The sequence below is a fragment of the Polistes fuscatus genome, unplaced genomic scaffold (assembly GCF_010416935.1).
Source record: "Polistes fuscatus isolate 324 unplaced genomic scaffold, CU_Pfus_HIC Scaffold9, whole genome shotgun sequence".
Taxonomy (NCBI): domain Eukaryota; kingdom Metazoa; phylum Arthropoda; class Insecta; order Hymenoptera; family Vespidae; genus Polistes; species Polistes fuscatus.
Window position 1 is genome coordinate 1,907,911 of NW_025113173.1, and position 20,544 is coordinate 1,928,454.

At 35.2% G+C, this 20,544-nt stretch overlaps 1 protein-coding gene across 3 annotated transcripts in view; it reads right to left on the reverse strand.

The window, feature by feature from the left end:
- LOC122525784 (protein phosphatase Slingshot homolog 2) overlaps positions 1 to 20,544 on the reverse strand; it is a 106,696-nt gene that overhangs the window by 74,521 nt on the left and 11,631 nt on the right. For 2 of the 3 annotated variants that reach the window (XM_043648737.1, XM_043648736.1), the window contains one exon: positions 18,371 to 18,426. In XM_043648737.1, the coding sequence (XP_043504672.1) occupies positions 18,371 to 18,426 (56 nt within the window). Of the gene's footprint in view, positions 1 to 3,583; positions 4,103 to 18,370; positions 18,427 to 20,544 lie in introns of those variants that run through there. The other variant, XM_043648738.1, reaches the window with a different exon arrangement.

The following is a 20,544-nucleotide window of genomic DNA, read 5'->3' on the forward strand; positions in this document are numbered from 1 at the left end:
TCTCTCTCTTTCTGTAATTTTGTGACTTTTTATTGTGGAGTAAAATTGTAGGCTCGTAAAAATATTCTTATTTCGTTATACAATTATTCAAATTACCGAGTAAGAGTCCCATTTAAGGCTTGTCATTATTTTCTTTTATTTTATTTTATTTGAATTGCTTTATACTCGCTATTAAATAAGCTATTACAAAATGTTGTAACGTCAGGAAGAAGAAATAAAATCTACACGATAACGAGAAAAATACTTTCTTTCAATTAACCTTTTAACCAGTTAACTGCATTCGACGTGTATATACATACACACGTCAATCCAAAATTTTATTTCGGTATCATCAACTTGTATATACATAGTGTCAAATAAAAAAATTATCATTTAAAAGAGAAACATTTGAAATTTCGATAAGTAATAAAAATCTTATTGGACGGATATGTGTGTGTTTTATTTTTAATATTACCAATATAAAAACCGAATTTCTTCATTTTATGTTTAATTTTGTATAGAATAAAAAATATAATCCTTTCTCTCTCTTTGCTTTACTTTTGTCGTCAAAATTTCGAATAATTTATCTTGCATTCGATACTTATAAAAACACGTAATTGCTTGATATTTTTATTCCCATTACGAATTTACGAAAATAAAATTAAACGAAACGAAAAAAGAGAGACGTAAAAAAAAAATGATAAAAGATTGCGTCGCGCGTGCAGTAGATTGAAAAATTATTATCAACGTAAAAATGTACGAGCAGCATCAACGATAGGAGAGATAACAATAACGTGTCCTCGTGAAGGAAACGTAGAAACGTGAAGATAACGGAATGCAAATCGGTGCATGCATGATAGGGACCAACGACAAGGGTGTTAAAATTGTCCAACGATTTTCTTTACAGCGTGTATAACAGCAGCAGCAACAGCAGCAGCAGAATATTATCCGTTGCATATGTAGTATAATAATACATAGTACTTGCAACCAACTCTCGTACGATGATTTTCATGAAATCACCGACGATAGAATCGGTGGAAAATAAGAAGAAGAAGAAGAAGAAGAAGAAAAATAGAAGAAAAAAGTTAACGCTACCGGCAAAAGATTTTATAAAGCTAGAATTCCAAGTTGATGGCATCATATCGATCCGTCGTGTCGTCGTCGTCGTCGTCGTTGGGTTAGCAACCTCGCCTAGTACCAGGAAGTTATTTCATTCGTTACTTGTGTGTGTGTGTATGTGTGTGTTGTGTTGTTGCAAGCTATTGCAGCATAGAAGTTAAGTGCGGTTGTCCTGTGCACCAGAATAATAATAATAATAATAATAATAATAATAATATAATCAAATTTCCTTGATTACGATTCGATAAAGAAATTTTAGTCCTTCTTCTTCTTATTCTTCTTATTCTGCTTCTTACGATACACTTTATTACTTAACAACAAGTAGAACAATTTCTTTCGAAATTTCTTTTTCTCGTTGCAATCTAAGATACGATTCTAACACGAGTCGTGTTTAGAATGATTCAAAATGTACGTATACTGCTAGTTTTTAGTTTCTTAGGAACAAGCAGATAAAACGTTCTAATCACCTACGTCACTACTACTACCACAACACGCCACGTTCGTCTCTGTTGTGACTATCGTTTCCAAGCAACACACCACATCGCTATGGAATAGCGAAGGACGAGAACTGAATCTACTACTACACTGTGCTTATGTCGTATATTGCATGGTACGTGATCGATAAATCTCTACTGGGATTAATTTAATGATACTTAAATTATAATTGAATAATTTGAAACGAGCTCGCATCTTCGAATACAAACGTTTACCTTCTCCCAACATTTAACGCAGTTTATACAAACGACACACTTATAAAATATCTTCCTAAAGGTTACAACTTTCAAATGTCAAGGCTTTTCCTCTTTACCGTGCTGGAAAGATGAAACTCTCCCCTGTACAATGACTAAAGGAAAAAATATGTCAACTTTTACAAAACTTTTTACGGAGAGACCTTTTTAACATTTACATAATTTGCGTGAAAGGAAAAAAAAAGAAAAAGAAGAAAAGAAAAAAGATATTCTCGTTCGACGTTTATCGGGTTTTGGATTTATTTATATTTTAATCTTTTTTTTTCTTTCAATAAAATGTCGGTAAAATCGTCTATTCGTCTACGTTCAAACAATTGTTAAAAAGAGATAAAAAAAAGAAAAAAGAAAATAATAAACAAAGAAAGAAAAGTGAGTATTCCGAGAAGGCACCAATACGACGAGATTAGTCGGAGACTAGTTTCTAAAGATTTAAAGGTCTACTGTATAGAATACACAGTTGGGGGTTCTATTTAAAAAAAAAAAAAGAAAAAAGTAACTTTAGGGGATTATAACGAGCCTTAAACTTTCTCTAACAAATACAAAGAAAAAAAACGTGTGCAGCTGTTCTCGCAGGAATCAGCTGACTTGTTCGTGCGAGAAAATTAACGATCATACATTTTTGAAATAGTAATTATTAATTATATCGATAAATATTATATTAACGCGGATAAAATGAATGTTAGACTATACGTTATTATTATATAGGGTGTAAATATTGAAACGATCGAGAAAAAAAAAAATAAAAGAAAGGAAAAAAGGCAACGGGACACGAGTTTAACTAACAAAGTTTAAGTTTCGTTCGAACACTTGTTCAATTAGATCGAAGAATAAACCTATAACGTGAGAGAAATGAACGCCGGTGTCGAAGTGCGATGTAAATATATATTTCAAAGAAACTCTTCCCGTCTGGAAGGGAAACGACGACGGTAAGTCTGCGATGCACCAAACGACCCACGTCATTCCAACGTCTAATATCAGTGAAAGAGAAGAAGAAGAAGAAGAAGAAGAAGGGGAAAACGATCTTTCCATCAGTGAAAAAGCATTTTCGCATGCAGCTGCTGTTACTGCTACTACTACTACTACTACTATTACTACTACTACTACTACTACTACTACTCGTTATGAAAACGATTTTCTTTGGGATATCATAGGATTTACAAGCTCGTCCGTGTCTATTACGTGTCCAATAACGTTTCACGTCTATCACGTAAATGCATACCAAATTAAATATCTATACATAGTAGGTGGTAGAAAATTCTATCTCGCGTGTAATATTCTCTCACCGCGTGATAAATATGTTTAGTGTTGAAAATAATTTTGCCTATTGAAAAATTCGATCATTCCGGGAAAACTATATGGAGGAAAATATAATAAATATTATATAGCGAATCGAGGACGTCCGTCAACGAGGAGGAAATCCGGATCAGATAAACTCACTCACGTCAGTGGTTTACCACTCGGTATTTGATTCATTCAGAGAGAGTAGAAACGTAGCTATGTAATTTGTTTTCTTTAATAGATACAGAGGACGATTCTCTTGACAGTTGATGAAAAAAAAATAATCTTTTAAAACGAACGAATCATTGATGTACCTTTTGTACGTACCAATACAAGTAGATGCGTGTGCACATGTATATGCACATTTACGTAATTCGCAAAAATCGCGTACACGTTCGTTTCATTTATAATCATGTATTTCATTTATATTTCATATAAATGGGGAGTTAAATGTTTACCTAATGTATTGAATATATCCATGTCTGGCATCCTCCAGAAGGAACCCTGGGTTCCGCATCTCGATATTCTCGAAGACCATGAGAAGTCAGAATCGCCACACCGGACACGGGTCACTGATTTCACTAAATTCTTCTTTATAATAGATATTCACTCGATAGCACAACACGCGACGTATTATAATGGTTTTTCGATCTCAGGTTAATTACCGGTCACGTGTTTGGTCGTTGTCGTCGTCTCGACTTTAAAGGAACGTAAATAACGAACAACATTTTTTTTTCAACGATCTCAAATTTTTTCCCAAATATTGTCTCCGAGACACATCGTTGAAATAATTTGACTATCGGTTTTCGGAACAAGCGTTTCGAATAATACGATACTTCTTCTTTTTATCCTGCGTAGAGGAATGGAAGAAAGAAAGAAGAAGAAGAAGAAGAAGAAAACGAAACTACGAAACGCGACTAGTTCAACGAAAAATTATGTTTATAAATAAACGACCCTAACAGTTCGACGAACGCGCGGCTACTGATACACTGGCGCGCACGCTGCGGTAAGGCAACTCGGTTATTCCCCCACCACTCTCCGTACCACCGGCGCGGCAAGTGACGCGCATGCGCAGCTAATCTCGAACGAACTCTCGAAAGGAGGACCTAAGTCGATCTTTTGAAAGTTGCTCTTCCTCCCTTGTGTGTTTTTGGCCTAAAAACTTGCTCGTTCCTGCTCAAATAAAAAACCGTTTTAACTTCCACAATAAAAAGAAATAAAGAAAAACAATTAAAAGTAGATCCTCTGCAATATCGAGCACAACCATCGATATATAATTATCTTACGATTTATCGATGTCGTTTAAACACCATCGATCATTATCAAATAAAATACAAAAAAAAAAATGTTCCATCTTAACAAATTGATTTTTGTACAAGCCGCGGGAAGTATAAATACTTAAAAAATACACATTTCTTCTATACGAATCTTTCAGATAAAACGCAATACGAAAAATCAAATACATATTTATCTAAGAAAAACGTACGTTGTGTTATAGGTAAGTAAATATATATATATAGCCGAGGATAAGAAGAAAAGTTGGAAACGTTTACATTATTCAGCAAACGGGAAAAGATCGTGGCGCAAGAAATCGAGAAACAGCGAACTACGAGACGGTAACGGAGACAAAGGGAGGCCTTGAAGATTTTCCGTCATGCGTTTCACCCTCTCTCAAGGAGCCATCAACCTCGAAGAGATTTCAGATTATACATGTATATATGTATATAGTACCTAACAGAAGGCACCAGCAGCAGCAACAACAACCTCGTTCGTTCGTTCGTTCGTTCCTTCGTTCGTTTCGCGTTCATACTTATTCATAAGCGAGCAAAAGCTTTCGTTCGAAAGCGTAAAAGCGTGAAAGTCACTCAACCTCTTCGTCGTCATCATCGTCGTCGTCGAAGTTCTCCTCCTCGTTTATCGTCATTCGAACTAGGTACTACTCCTACCCATTTTCTACCTAGCGTCACCAATTTTTTTTTCACTCTTACACATCGGTGAAGCCAGACGGTCGTATACCAAAAATTGTTAACAGCTGCTGAACGGAGACAAAGGGTACCTACCTCCTCGTCTAGCCGTCAACTCGACCATGATCTACTCTCTCTTTTTCTCTTATAACACCGGCATCGTTTGCTTACACACCCTTTCTTCTTTTCCCGTCAGCCCGACGAGAAAAAGGGAAAGTCGAAAGCAAGCACTAACTTGTGTGTGGATTTAGGTTTCTATGAATATGTATACGTGTGAATGTGTGCGTGTGTATTTAGCATCGATGCTCTTCTTCGGAGCTTCTCTCAACAAACCCTTATAAACAATACTCGAGTGATCGTTATATATTCCTTGATTATCAATTTTGTCATTATTTTATTTATTTCTTTATTTTCTAATGCAATAATTATTTTATTCCGTATAAAGTTACGTATAAAAGTCTCAATCATATCTACATATATATATATACTTGATTACGTACATAGAGAATAAAAACTATGAGCAATAGAGTGCACTAAAACGACAGCTAAGCAAGAACAAACAATTATATTGTTCCTCTCTTCTTCTTCACCACCGTAACACATAGTACTATATAATACTCGAACACGCGTCCCGTTTCTTTTAAAAAGAAAAAAGAAAAAAAAAACACAATGCGTCTATTTCCAAAGCGAATTAACACGACACAATCGTTCACGCTCAACATTGTTCCAACGATCATAATTGTGTACCTAACCCACATGTTTTACTCCAATTAAAACTTTATTTATAGATACCATCAAATGTGTCCTATAACAAAAACTATCATTGATAAAGATGTTCGATCTATATAATAAAATGATATATAAATTATATATATATATTATATTTTTAAACAATTTTCTATACATAACGAAAAGATTTCTACTATTATACTATACTCAACAACTAATTATCTTACTGTAACCGACAATTTATCTTATGTTCGTTAAAAAAATCACACAATTATCAGGGAGGTCGAGGTTCATACTCGAAACGATAAACGATCGACATCGAGAAGAGGGGTCCAAGAATAAAATCAAAGATTTATCATCTTTCCCGTATTATCCACACAGAGACTTCTTTAATGGTTAAATATCATTCTCATTAATAATCGCAATACTCGGGGAAGGGATTACAAATTTTCCGGACAAAATTGCACCTATATATATTCAATCGTACGATCGATGAATATTACGAAGTGTTAATGATCGAATAACGATGATCGAACGATCTGAATTCAAAATTGTCGAATATATTTATATGATAAATGTAAAATGATTAAATCTAACATTCATTTTTCATCATTTGTCGAACAATGCGAGTTGCAAGCTAAAAGAAATAGATAAACGTTCGGGACGACCAATAACGTTCCTTATTCGCAACTCGATAATTCAAATCTTCGAGTTGGCGAATCATTTAACGTTCCTGACTCTATTCGAGCATGCCGATAGGCCGTCGATCATTTTATCTTACGCCAATTAACATCTACGTACACAAGTTTCCTTCTTCTTCTTTTCCTTTATCCTACTCCTACTCACCCTACCCCCCTTTTTTTCTATCCCACTCGTCTACCTCAACTCTTCGGGATAGTGCTGATGTTCGAACGAAGAAAAGTTTCAATCGTAGAGATATAGGAAAAATAAATTACGCTCGTAATTCGTGTACGTTAACCATTAAAACCCGAGTCTCTCATTGACAAGAAGCTAGACAGATAAACAAGAGTAACACTGAGGAATCTAATGTGTCAGTAGCGACAGCAACAGCACCAGCAACAACAGCAGCAGCAGCAGCAGTGGCAACAGCAGCAGCTGCTGCACGAGCTTCGAGGTTGACGACCTCTCTCTCTCTCTCTCTCTCTTTTTCTCTCTCTCTGAAGAGTGCCAGAACGAAAAAATCAATGAATACGAATATGCACGCACGTAAAGAGAAAAAGAGAAATAAAAATGAAAATAAAAAGAGAAAAAGTGAGTGCTTTAAACTCAGGAGAAGAGACGAAATCGTAATGAGAACGGCGGCGACGCTAATTTCAGAATTTCCGAGTCACCCGATACTTCCCTCCCTTCCTCCTGACTATTATAAGTGCACGGAACCTGCAAACGTTTATTGCAAACGTTTACACGAGTGCTTATCAAAAGACTGTGGAAAATATTTCTAATTATAATAATTCAACAATTTTCTCTCCCAGGGGGGGGGAGAGTTTTTTTTTTTTTTTTTTTTAACGCGAACAGAATTTACCCAATAAAGTTTCTCAACTTGTCATCAAGATCGCACGCACGCACGCACGCATGAACGCACGAACACATACATAAAAACATATCGAGGACAGCGAGAATGAATCGAGTTATAAAACAGGAATTACATGGTTAAAAATGTTTAGTAGAAATATCCGAGGCAATAGGATGAAGAAGAAGAAGAAGAAGAAGAAGAAGAAGAAAAGAGAAGATGGAATAATATGCGAGGTGGTTGGTAGTAGTAGCACCGATGATATCGAACATTCTCATCACACCAAGCTTCTTTTCTCGTGTCGTGCATATCAATGATGATGAAAAACGGAGAAGGTTTGAGAATCTACCGATCTTTCATCATCCCCTTTCTCTATCGCATAACCACAAGGTGGGAATAGGGTAACTTAACTTCACTCATCGTAAGATCGAATTCTTTAACACGTGAGAACATTTTCGAGACTTATATTATTACTAAGAACCCCTCACCCCTTCATCCTCCTCCTCCTCCTCCTCCTCCTCCTCCCAAGTTCATTTTATGTTACGAGTGTCGACCTGGCTAATGAATATTCATATGCCGATTTACCACTTTTTCTTTACGGATAGAATCGATAATAATACATTATAGTAATAAGATTAGATATATATGTGTGTGTCTAGGTTTCTGATCACGATCATTTGTGTCGTAATTATTGATTATTATTAACAAACGTACCATGGGGGGAAAGAAAAAAAAATCAAAAGAAAAAGAAATAAATAAGTAATCCTATTAAACGTTGCTTACCTTGCGAATAAATAGATCGAACGATCGATGTGATATCTCGAGAGGATACTTACGAAACGAGAGATTAATAATAAAATAAGGAATAAATAATTATTGACGAAAGGTTGTGCCATAATGATTGAATAATTAATCAAAGCAACCTGTTCCTTTTTTTTTTTTTGGTTAATAAGCAATAATTATTCCTTAGTTTCCTTTCTCATCGAAAGGGTTGTTGCTGTGGCGCCTCACGCAAACCTCAAAGACAGACGATCGTCGTGATCGATCGCGTCTCTACTCGCCTAATTTACTTTTCGCATGCTCGTATTCGCATGTATATATATATCGTAGTTTCGTAGTATTCTAGTAGTAGTATATTATTTAAGTATAGTAGTTTGAAATTATTTTGTCCCTGGTAAAAGTTAATCATTCAAATTTTTCTTTTTCCCCTGTCCACCTGTCCCCCTTTTTATTTTTTATTTTTTTACAACGACTGATCGAAGATAATAAGAACGAACGACGATGAAGATTGGAATGCTGCATGTAATTCGTGAAAATGTTTTTTTCTTCCTCTTCTTCTTTTTTTTTTTTTTTTTCTATTGTCGAGTACCACCGTTCGAGTTTGAATCGTTCGAAGGGTTTGCCCTTTTTTTCGTGCAATAGAATCAAATAGATTGAGTATATCGTATTTTCCACGTGCTAGACTCTGAACATTCCAGCCCTTCTATACGTAATAAAGATGTATAAATAAAGGGAATGATTTGATGTCGCGTGTGCGTATAACAAACGAAATTCAACGCGTCTTTTCTCTTATCCAATTTTCTATTTCTATTATTTATTATGTGTTTCCTCTTTTATTCGACCGTATGAATTATATTTTCATGTATTTCTACTCCCCTACGAGTCATTTGAATATTTCCTACATATATCAATGTTATATTAACCTCTATTTTTTTTTTTTATTTTAAATTCACGTTATCAATTTTAATTTCGAACGAATCCGAAACGATTATCCTTTTTCCTTTTATAAAATAATACCGACGACAAGAAGATACAAATAGAAAAATCCTAAGGTAATAGTTTAATAACGTATTCAACCGGACGAGGAAGATATATTTTGATAAAAAAAAAAAAAATATAAAAAAGAAAAGAAAAGAAAAAAGAAAAAAAGAAAAAAAGTGCAGCGTAGCCACCAACTACCCACCCATCGCTAGGTAGTTTATATTCTTTAGTAATTGTTCGGCGTTACTAATGAACGTCTTCGAGACTAGTTATCGTTCGCGGTTTTATACGCATAGTCGTTACCGCACAAGCGGTGCATCGTTACCTCATTGCATGTAACGATGCGTTAATGCCATTTACGGGCGAGCAATTAAAGGTTCCACCACTGAAGAAAGAAAGCAAGCAAGTAAGCAAGTAAGCAAGTAAGCAGGTAAGCAAGAATCATTCGAGCATCTCGTAGTACGTATCCCACTACTCTATTATACGAACTATGGTGTACACTTGAAATAGTATGAGAGACAGAATGAAAGAGTGAGTGAGAGAGAGAGAGAAAGGGGGGGAAAAGAAAGAAGCCTTTAAGCACAACTTTCTAACTCGTAACTTTTCCCTCCTGCCCATACCTAAGATCGGCAAAATAGATAATAAAAACGACCTACCCATCGTCTTATAAGATAATCGATTCGATTGTAAAAAGTAAGTACTTCGATAATACACGATTAAGATAAAAGAGGGTCTTCGAGTACAATAAATATGAGAAATCTGAAATAGTACGAACAATAAATTAGGAGGGTTGGAGAATGGTAGATAGGGAAAAAAGGTATAAGTTAAAGAAATTTGATCGGTAAACTTCTGTAAATGACATATTCAAACTTAATCCGATTATTACTATTATCGATTCTCACAGATCATATGGTGGCTCAAGAGAGAAGAATAGAAAGTAAAATACTAACGTTTCCCTTTTCATTTTGATCATCCGTGAAAGCAGCAACAACAGCCGACAGCCGGAGGTGTTGTTACTCGTGTTTGAAGTATTGGATTTTTCTCATCGTTTTTATTAATAATGTTTAAAGAAAAATTACAATAATCGGAGGATCCTAAAATGAATTGGAAGAATGTCGAGAAAATTAAGAGCAATATGCGAACAGAAAGATACGAAGGAATAGGAGGAAGGGGAGGGGGAGGAGGATGAGAAGAAGGAGGAGGATGAAAAGACCTCCCCGGATATCGTGACGAAAATAATTATCATCGTCTTGGCAGTAGGCAGGCAGGCAGTGTACGCCAAAGGGCTGGCTCGCGCTTAATTGTCAGCACCTAGAGGAGTCTTTAATGTTGAGTCACATGTTTCAACTTTCCGGGCGTGCTCGTCGCTCCCGTTACGAGATCCGGATGCACTACACACCATACCATAAACGACGTACCCCATGAGAGTAAGTAGATATGTAAAGACGACGCGTTAAAGGAGTTACCGTATATTTTATTTTTTCACGTATTTTTATTTTTCTTATACCTATGTTATTTCTAAGTTTCTCATGTCACGCGAAAGTAATTTTAATTTCGCACGCAAGCGAGCAAGTAAGATTACTATTTTTCATCCAAACTATAGTTATCTTCCGACTCTCTCGTTCGATTTTATTTATTCGTTAAATAAAATTTAAAAAAAAAAAAAAATAAGAAAGATAACAGGTGCAAAAACGAATGATTATTATCCTTAGATGGTTTAATGGAAACAAGCTCGAACAGCAATTTGACGAACGTTTTTTACCAGATGTACAAAAAACTTCAGACCGCGAATCATCTTATCTCCTCCCCCGTTTTTGATATATCACTATTAATAATCAGTGTTAAACAATACGACGAACGTGAGATAAGTATTTTTATCTATCTACGTTTGCAAGAGAGTCTTGGAAGAAATTGGATAGATCGTTGAACACAGGACACTTTCTTTCACCATTTTCGAATCATTCCGATGATTATTCGCACGAATGGGTTTCTTCTTCGAGGTAGATTCGATATTCGTTTTAAAATAATCGATTGATCGACGATTAGAAATCATCCTTGATAAGAAAACGTTAAACGTATACAAATTTACGGCTCGTTAATTATTAAATATTAAACATAATTCGTGTCGTACGTTCGTACACGAATTTCTCGCGAGTTAACACGAACGGGAAGATGATCAACGGATTATCGTTAGCTCGAACAATGTACGCAGTGTAAAGAAAGATAATTTCTGATTTAATGGACTTCATAATCCCATGGATAATCTCGTCTCGCCTTTTCGAATACACGTCGTAAATATGATGATCATTATACGACGCCTTTGCAAACGAAGTTTTATTCTTTCAAGGTTTCCCTCTCTCTCTTTCCTTCCTTCCTTCCTTCCTAGAGTTGGACCAAGAACAATCGTTTGTTTCCTCCCACGAAACCCTAATAGTTGAATGAACAATTCGCCAAGCAATTAGGCACACGAGTATTTCGGCATCCGATACGATTGTGATCTAAAAATGACCCTAACTTTACGATACCCTTTCCTCGACCAAATTACAATTACAAAATGTAATTCAGGGTCATCTTCCTGAAATCCGGTATGGTCCTTGCTACATGTGTACGATATCTTATTCGAATAATGACGTATACTAATTTAGGAATTTTTTTTCTATTTTTTATATATAGAAAGAGGTCATCGTCATCATTGTAATTCAGTTCGAATAAAAAAAGAAAATAGATCTCGATCAAGGTTGTTGTTGCCCAACGCGCGTAAGCAAGCAACAAGGTACTAAATATTCCACCTATAGTTTCGTCTATTTCCACGTGACAATCCGTTAGAAATCCGATTTAGATTGTTCAAATATTCAGTATAGTGTGTCGAGAAAGGGCCTAGCTAGCTAGATATTTGTTCTTTTTTATTTTCTTTCTTTCTTCGATCGATCCCCACAAACTTACACGGAATTTCAAACGAAACGCGTAACTTTGAACAGTCTCGCACGGTTAAAGTGAAACCGAAAGAGAGAAAAATCGATAGAAAAGGAAGAAGTCAACCTCTTTATCGTCGGGTTTTACGATAAATTATTGACGACGAGATTTGCTACGTAAAGGTAAAGAAAGAAAAAAAAAGAAAAAGAAAAGAAAAAATGATTCCTCCTTTCCGTCCTGATTCTCGCATTTGAAATTTGATTTGAGAAACAGATAGAAGAAAATATTGTTTGTGCTAGAGGTTCAGTTTACCGCTAATCTTGCAATAAGAAAGTTCAACGAAGGTGTTATTACAGTGAAAGCGTCGAAATAATAACCAATACCACCTTCGTTTCTTCCTTTTTGTCTTTGACTTATTTTGTTATTTCATTGTTTATCGAGAGACATCGATGGAAAGAAGAAAAAGGATAATAAAAATGATTTCTTAACGATCAAGTTCGAAACACCTTCGAAGCAGCAACCACCACCAACCATCAGCAGCAGCAGCAGCACTCCTGCGGAGCAAATATTTTCCCTTTTGAATTATTCGTCCTTATTCATAGCAGTCAACACAAGTAAGAAGAATGATTTATGGTCTAGCCTCAGCGGTGTTTTACGATCGTCCAAGCGATACATTATGTTAAACAATGTATCGTGAAGAGAAGTCAGAAGCTGGCAACCACCAATCAGAAGTAGACCAAGTGCGAGGAATCGATACGATCAATTTTTATCTATACGAATTAGAAAAAAAAAGAAAAAAGAAAAAAACCTACAATATATCGCAAATACCGATACTTATGATAATATGTTACGATACTTATAAAATTGATTATTAAAATGAATATCGGATTAAAATCTAAAAACAATAATATCATTCTATTATCATTCGAAATCGTTCGACGAGTTAAGGTTTCATCAGGAGTTTTCTCACGAAATGGATTGTCGATTCTCAAGAGAGTAGATAAACTTGGTGGTAGTATATAAGTATATATATACACACATATATATATATCTTAAAGTATCCTCCTTTGGCGATCAGATCTTTCGCGCGAACGAAGAAGAAGGAGTACTTTGCGGTGCGCACTTTCACGTTCCGCGTGACCTATCGTCGATTTAAAGACCGACCGCAAACTCATTAGTGTCCGTCACGGAGTTACTCGGTTCTACGATCTTTCGTACGGTGTCTCCACGACTTTCAATACGCCTCGTCGCCTTCGACGCCTGAGGAAAACCTTGATCGATAGATCGATCGACCGATCGATCGATAGTTGGATAGATAGATCGATATTGAACAATGCTTTTCATCGTGCACTCGTAAGGAAGAAAAAAGCGAACCAAAACCAACCGAATGGAGGCTGCTGCTATTGCTGTTGTTGCTGTTGCAGTCAAGATAAGCACGCATACATCACTCGTAATACATCTACCGATTTATCCTATCAAATAATATACGGATAATATAACGTTAACTCGTTAGAAGGGGGCGTGTATTCGATCGTAAAACGTTTTACATGTCGAACGAACAAACGAATAAACGAATTCGACACTAAAGTTGGTTTACATTGCAAGTTAAAAATTCCGAGTAAAATAACTATTCATTTCAATGAGAACATAAAATCATCGATAATTATACAATTCGTAGAAACGTAATATTATTACTCTATAAGAGCTTGGCATTGTCTTACTTCGTATTATCTCGTATGAACTTAATCGTGATTCTCTATCGTGCGTTGGTCGCATATCGCAAAGCCTGTATTTGATTAACGTGTCATTTCTTACTGAAAATTACTCGAGTTTGGTATCAGAAATGTTTGCACGAATTTCTCATCATCGTATCTTACTTCGTATCATCTCCAAGTTCCTCTCGTGTTTCCACGAAGTTTCTATGAGAAATGTTCGATGATATCGTGTTGTTATGCGAATACACGCGATGTAATAACTGGTAAAGTTTAAAAATGTAAAAAGAAAAGAATAACAAAAAGAAAAATATAAAAATAACGTATGAACTCTCAACGTGCAAGTACCTAAGTTCCCACGTGTAGAACGTGTAGGAGAGGGCGTGAACGTTGTGGTACGAACAGCAAGAACATAATCGCGGTTATAAGCTTCGGGGAGGGTCAGTCAGTCAGTCAGTCAGCTCGTTTCATCTTCCAGATGTTTCTTCTCGAAATATATCGAGAAATATATCACGAGAAATTTGTCCTAGTGTTTATTATTCGACCAATAAAAAACGACATTCGTATAACTGTATTATATTCATATGAAATAAGGTCGAAAGAAAATTCGGCACGCTTCACGTCGATAGATCTGGGTCGGATTATTACTTCGTTCCTCTCGTTTGACCTTTAACTAGTCGAACTCAAGTGTGTTAAAGTTCATGTATCAGTTACGATGATCAAAAATAGCGAGTAGTAGATGCACCGATGCTAGCTAGTCTCTGCCAGAAACGGTAGCCACAAGTTCGTTTGATTTAAAGATCAATCCAACCCTCTACGTGATTTACTTTCTTAATCCCCATTCAACCATAAACTCTAAATATTATTATAAGAAATGTACAACTATAAAATATTGTTAAAAAAAAGATTGTAAAGCGCAACAAATTATCGTTATGTTTAAACTATCATAAATATAATTTTAATAGCAGCATTATTTATGGATAGAAAATTTATTACATGTTAAACTCGTTTATGGAATGTAATTTGATTGAAACTATTCAAGATATTAATAAAGTACGTCAGAGTGTGCGATATATCTGTAAAAGATTGATTATTAATCGAATGAAATTTATATTGTTATCTAAAAACACGGAATATATGTTCGGAGCACCGTCTCACACGAAATCTGTCGTTAGACTGGTTCATTGTCCTCTGTGAGATTCGCTTTTATTGAATTTTGTTTATATGACTTTCCTTATATGGTACATAAGCATAATAAAAGTAATATAAACAACAATCAATAAAAGTAAATTTCACAGAGAACAATGAACCAATCTAACGGTGAATTTCGAGGAGGACGATACACAGATCGTATATTCCGAGCTTTTAAACAACAATGCACATTTCTTTCATTTAATTAACAATTATTTTAATACTCTAATGCATTCTACTTATATTACAGCTAAATTTTATCCTCGAAGTCATCACTGCGCAGGAGCATTAAAATAATTACATAAAAATTAAAAGAATACGAAAATCATAACGTTTTAATCTGAAATTTTATTGATTAGGTGGATTATTCACTTTATACACATGCGTAACTTTCGAAAAGTCATATAAACAACATTTAATAAAAGTAATTTTCTAGAGGACAATGGCTCAGTTCAACGGTGAATTTCGAAGAGGAAGGTGCATCGATCATATACCCCGTGTTTCTAAACTATAATATTTATTTTTTTTTTCGATTAATTAATTAATTTAAGATACGTCGCACACTCTCTAATATACTTTATTAATATCATGGATTATTTAAACTAAACTACATTTGTTTTTAACGTTTCTAGCCAGGTGATAAATTCGAGTTGAAAATTTTCATTTAATAAAACATCAAGATACGAAATTATTTATTCGAAGTGTATGTAATTTAGAAACAAATTTACTTCGTATTATTATTATTTTAATTAGTACATAAACTGATTTGAATGCACATACACAGCACAACTAATACGAAAACTTTCCATAATCTTGTTTAACTTTTGATAAAGGGTCCTATCTTTTTCTTTCTTTCCATATCTTTATAATCCTTTTCTATTTACGTAGTTTCATAAAATGTGAACATTACCGTCGTCTAAAAACGTTTTATTTACAAAAGAACTTTACTTAAATTTATTCAATAACGAATAGTAAATCGAACCGAAATATCTTGGGCTTTCGTAACGTACATGTCGTATTCAATCCCACCGAGACTTATCTTAACCCCATAGATTTTTTCAAAAGGTTTCTTTTATTGCTTTTTCCTCAAAAGGTTAGAAATTCATGTCTTTATTTGCACAAATCTGAAAACCCATAGAAATAAAATCAACTACGTACAAAGGAAGAAGGAATGAAAGAATTTTGAAGAAAGTAATAAAAAAAAAAAAAAAAGAAAAGAAGAAGAAGAAAGATAAACGATTAAGAAAAATCGTTAGATACAATTGACAATTTCCGGGATTTAAAAGTACGCTATACGTGTGTATATATATTTATTTCTAGGTTGAGAGTTGAATTAAGAAAAGGGGGAAGATCAAATTCAGTTGGAAAACGAGAAATCGAATGTAATTTCCGTGTTTCCGCGTTTACTCTTTTCCTTCTCCCTCCGTCCACCACCACCAGCTCCTCGTTGTCGTCAGAGTTTGAGGAGACGACGACGCGTTTATTGCACAAAGACTCCAAGTAGAAAGTCGGATAATGATTAAGAAATGCTACCTTTCTTAGCGGGTGGAAGAAGAAGACAGCTCGAGGAAGCAGAGAGTTGGGTTCACCTGCTTCCTGTTCTTCGAGACTTAAGCCGTCGTCTACAAATTAACGTAACTATTTACCTGACTGTGTTTACGTTATGAAGGAAATTCGCACCGGGAAATGACTTTCTTCGTGCGACGAAGAGAAAGAGAGAGAGAGAGAGAGAGGAAGAGTAATCGTTTTAATTGAATCATCGCTAAATGTAGGAAGTTTATTTCCTTACAATTGCAGAGAGAGAGAGAGAAAGATAGAGAGAGGGGAATAGAAAGATGGACTGTGATAGATATATTTAAATCGCATTAAATAATAATATCTATCTGGCGAATCTCTCGGGGCGAGTTCACGCGTTAAGTATAATAAATCTAACAATAAAAATGAAATAAATTAATTTATAAGTTATATATATATATATATATATACCGTAATTTGTTGGCGACGCTGTTATACTGCTATGTTATAACTCACACTCAACGTCATTTTTTATTTTTATTTTTGTTTCTTTTTATTTTCCTTCTTATAATCTTTTTTTTTTTATTTCATCCTACTAGAGAGACGACGTTTCTTGATAAATACACGATAACCGTTAAGTTATTAATAAGATAATAAAAAGATCGTATGGTAAGAAGTAAAGTGCAACGGACGTATTAACAAAAAGAAATAAATGAATAAAGAAAGAAGGTAAGAAAAAGAAAAAGAAGAAAAGGGGGATAATGATTGGCGAACGAGCTTGTTAATGAAACGAACTCGATATGCTCGATAACGGCCAGGTACAAAAACTAAATTCTTATTTTCACCTTGATAAGCATTATGAAGCGGTCACCGAGAGGTATAGCAAAAACTAACCAACTTCTTGAAGATCCCTTAACGAACAGCCAACACACGACGATAACGACATTAAACTTGCTAACATGCATGTATCTACCTGGAAAGGTGAAAAGTTCGATGATCTTATGTTGGAAAACGAGTTCTCTCTCTTAACGATATTAGATAAACGTGGTGTAAACTAGAGAGAAAAGGGATAGGGGGATAGGGGAGGGGGGAGGCGGAGGGGATGAGGAGATAGGATAAATTAGTTAGTATACAAAAAAAAGAGTAAGTTAAAAGCTCCCTACCGGTAGCCAATGTTACACCATTTTAGATCCTTTATCTCGATGTTCCACGAGTTCTACTTTCTTATTTTTCCTCTCTTTGTTTAACATAAGGACGATGCTCTCCTTAGATTCCCTCCCTCCCTCCCTCCCTCTCTCTCTCTTTCACTCTAGAAGGGCAACACTGTGTTTTAATGGTTATGACATAGCCCTGATTCGATTTTATCAAAATAGAACTCGCGAGTACGCTCATTAAAGTCTTTCGCGAGGTGAGATTAGCAAGAAAAATGAATCTTCCTAAGGTTTCAAGTTCTCGTATATATATATATTCTTTTTATTATTATTATTTTATTTCCTTTTTTTTTTCTTTTTTTCAAAAGTAATCTCACGAATATAAAGGATCCGTTTTGCACTTGGTTGAACACGCAGAAGATGCCGTATGGAGATTAAAATCGAATATCGAGTCGTTTGAATCGTGTTCACCTGCTGAATTAAAGAGAAAGAGAAAGAGAGAGAGAGATAGAAAGAAATAAAGAAAAAGATAAACTTTAATGCAGTCTCTCTCTCTCTCTCTCTATGTATTTCTATTTCATATATCGAAATAGGAACATAAATATGTATGAATCGAGAAGCTTTGAAGTTACCGACGTCTTATTTACGGTCTAGTCCAAGTACTCTCTGCATATTTTATGATTTTAGACTTCCTGTACTGTAGTGGAACTTTGACGCGTACCGATAAAACGGAAGAGGAACGTAATTCGAAGAAAAAAATGGTTGTCGAAGAGCTCACCTTTTGCAACTTCTCGCTCCGTCGTCATCGTCGGCCGGGGCACCGGCTCCCGAATCCTGAAAAAAAAAGAAAAGACAACAAATCAAATAAAATATAATCAAAATGTCGGTATCGATCTCTCGTTTGAGTTTAAATGTATCTCTGTTTATTTTCAAACGATGCGATTAGAAAAATATTAATTAACGTTATAATATCCAAGGTACGAATAATATAAAATATATACGACGATGATAATAATAATAATATTAGAAAAAAAAAAATAGAAAAAAAAGAGAAACAAAGAAGATGACAATGATGATGATGGGTCGTCGCAAATACGAGATAGAAATTCCGCGAGCGAATTTTCATATGGAACGAGCTGGCATTCGTACGTGGCATTTCGAATGGCTTCCTTTTATTGGAACAAAGGCTTACTGCGCGTCATAAAAGAACGGCGACACTTATTAATAAAACCATGTCAGAAATGAGTGGAGAACGTGAACGACCTGACGGTCGGGTGTGTATAGGTAGGTAGGTATGTGTATAATGGGCTCGAGTATGCTTACGAGAAAACTTTGGATGACTACCTACGTACGAGGCACCTGTTTCAAGTCTCCCTTTGTCAGCCAGCAAGGTGTAAGTATGTTAGTATATATATATATGTATATATATATGTAGTAGTAGTTGTATGCATCGAGGCTCAAAGTTGAAAAAGCCCTCTTTAAAAAAATAAAAAGAAAAAAGAAGTTCCTTTTAAAACGTATGTAGGTATAACACAAAGTAAGTATGCATAAGTATCTATCTACACGACCGACTCGTAGTATTTTAACGATTCGAAAAGGATTTAATGCGAAAACAAGTCTAAGTGAAGTCGAATAATATTTTCCAAGAAATTGAATCGCAACCGAAACAGAAAGTATTTCCCTAGGAAAGTTAAACCCATGCCCTTATACGATATATGTGTATATATATGTAAAACTGTGTGCATACCATTGTATACTTGCATACTTGGCATTTACGATCGTTGAGCGAAAAAAAAGAAAAGAAAAGAAGAGAAGAGAAGGAAAAAAGAGAGAGGGACAGGCGGTTCTTTTATTAATAAAGCGCATCATAAATAGCCAGAATACCGAGCGAGAGTATCGTCGAGGACGTCACGCAGAAAACGAGCCTTCAAAATCAATAGGCGAGGAACGTGTACCCTCGAACTCGTTCTTTCTTCTTCTACTCACCACCCTTCACCCTCTATCCTTCCATCTCTTTCTTTCGACGCGCTAGAAAAATGCAACCACCCCTTCAGAACGCGAGTGCACTCGGTGGCCCACGGAGCATTCAACGCATGCAAAGTGCATGCTACTTGGATATGCACACATATATTTATATATATATATATACTCGTGAGTGTGTGTACCTACATACATATATATACACGCATGAGTGTGTGTGCCTATATACATATATATATATTTAAAATACCTATATGTATATATATATGTTTAGACGACCCTTTTCCGCTTCCCTCAAAACTCGCTACGCTGGATCGAAGGGGACCTATACTGCTACTACTACCACTACCACTACTACTACTACTATTACTACTACTGTATATTACACACTGGGGTTAGTCATCCTCGGAATTCTCTTCCCTCGCATCCCCAACAGAAAGGATCTCATTTTGAAATAAATTCTGTAACGTACTCGAATTCGAAGGTCATATTTCGAAATTTGAGTATAAGATGAATTTGAAATTCTTTCGGGATAATACTTTATACGATATAGAAAAATTTGTCCGCATTTAAAAATTAAAGGAACGTCCGTGACGGAGTAATACGATAAGTCGATGAAAGAAATGTACAATTTATAGGGGGAGAAGGAGGGAGGGGGGAGGATTGATATTCAATATGTCTCACCTCAACCGATTCGTTTTTAACGCCTAAGGTTTCTCTCCTTCGTGTTTCTAAGAGGATCATTGGATTACAATGAATTTTATCGTATCTACGTGCCACCCACTATGTCTCTCTCTCTCTCTCTCTCTAGATGTTAATCGAATTTCGATTGTATCGCAAACAGATGATCTGTTAACTATTCGTTGAAATGAAAAAAAAAAAATAGAAAAATAAATAAAAAGGGATTTAAACGTACGAGCTCCAATCGTAAAAGACATTTTTTTTCTTTTTTTCGAACAAGCAAAAAAACTC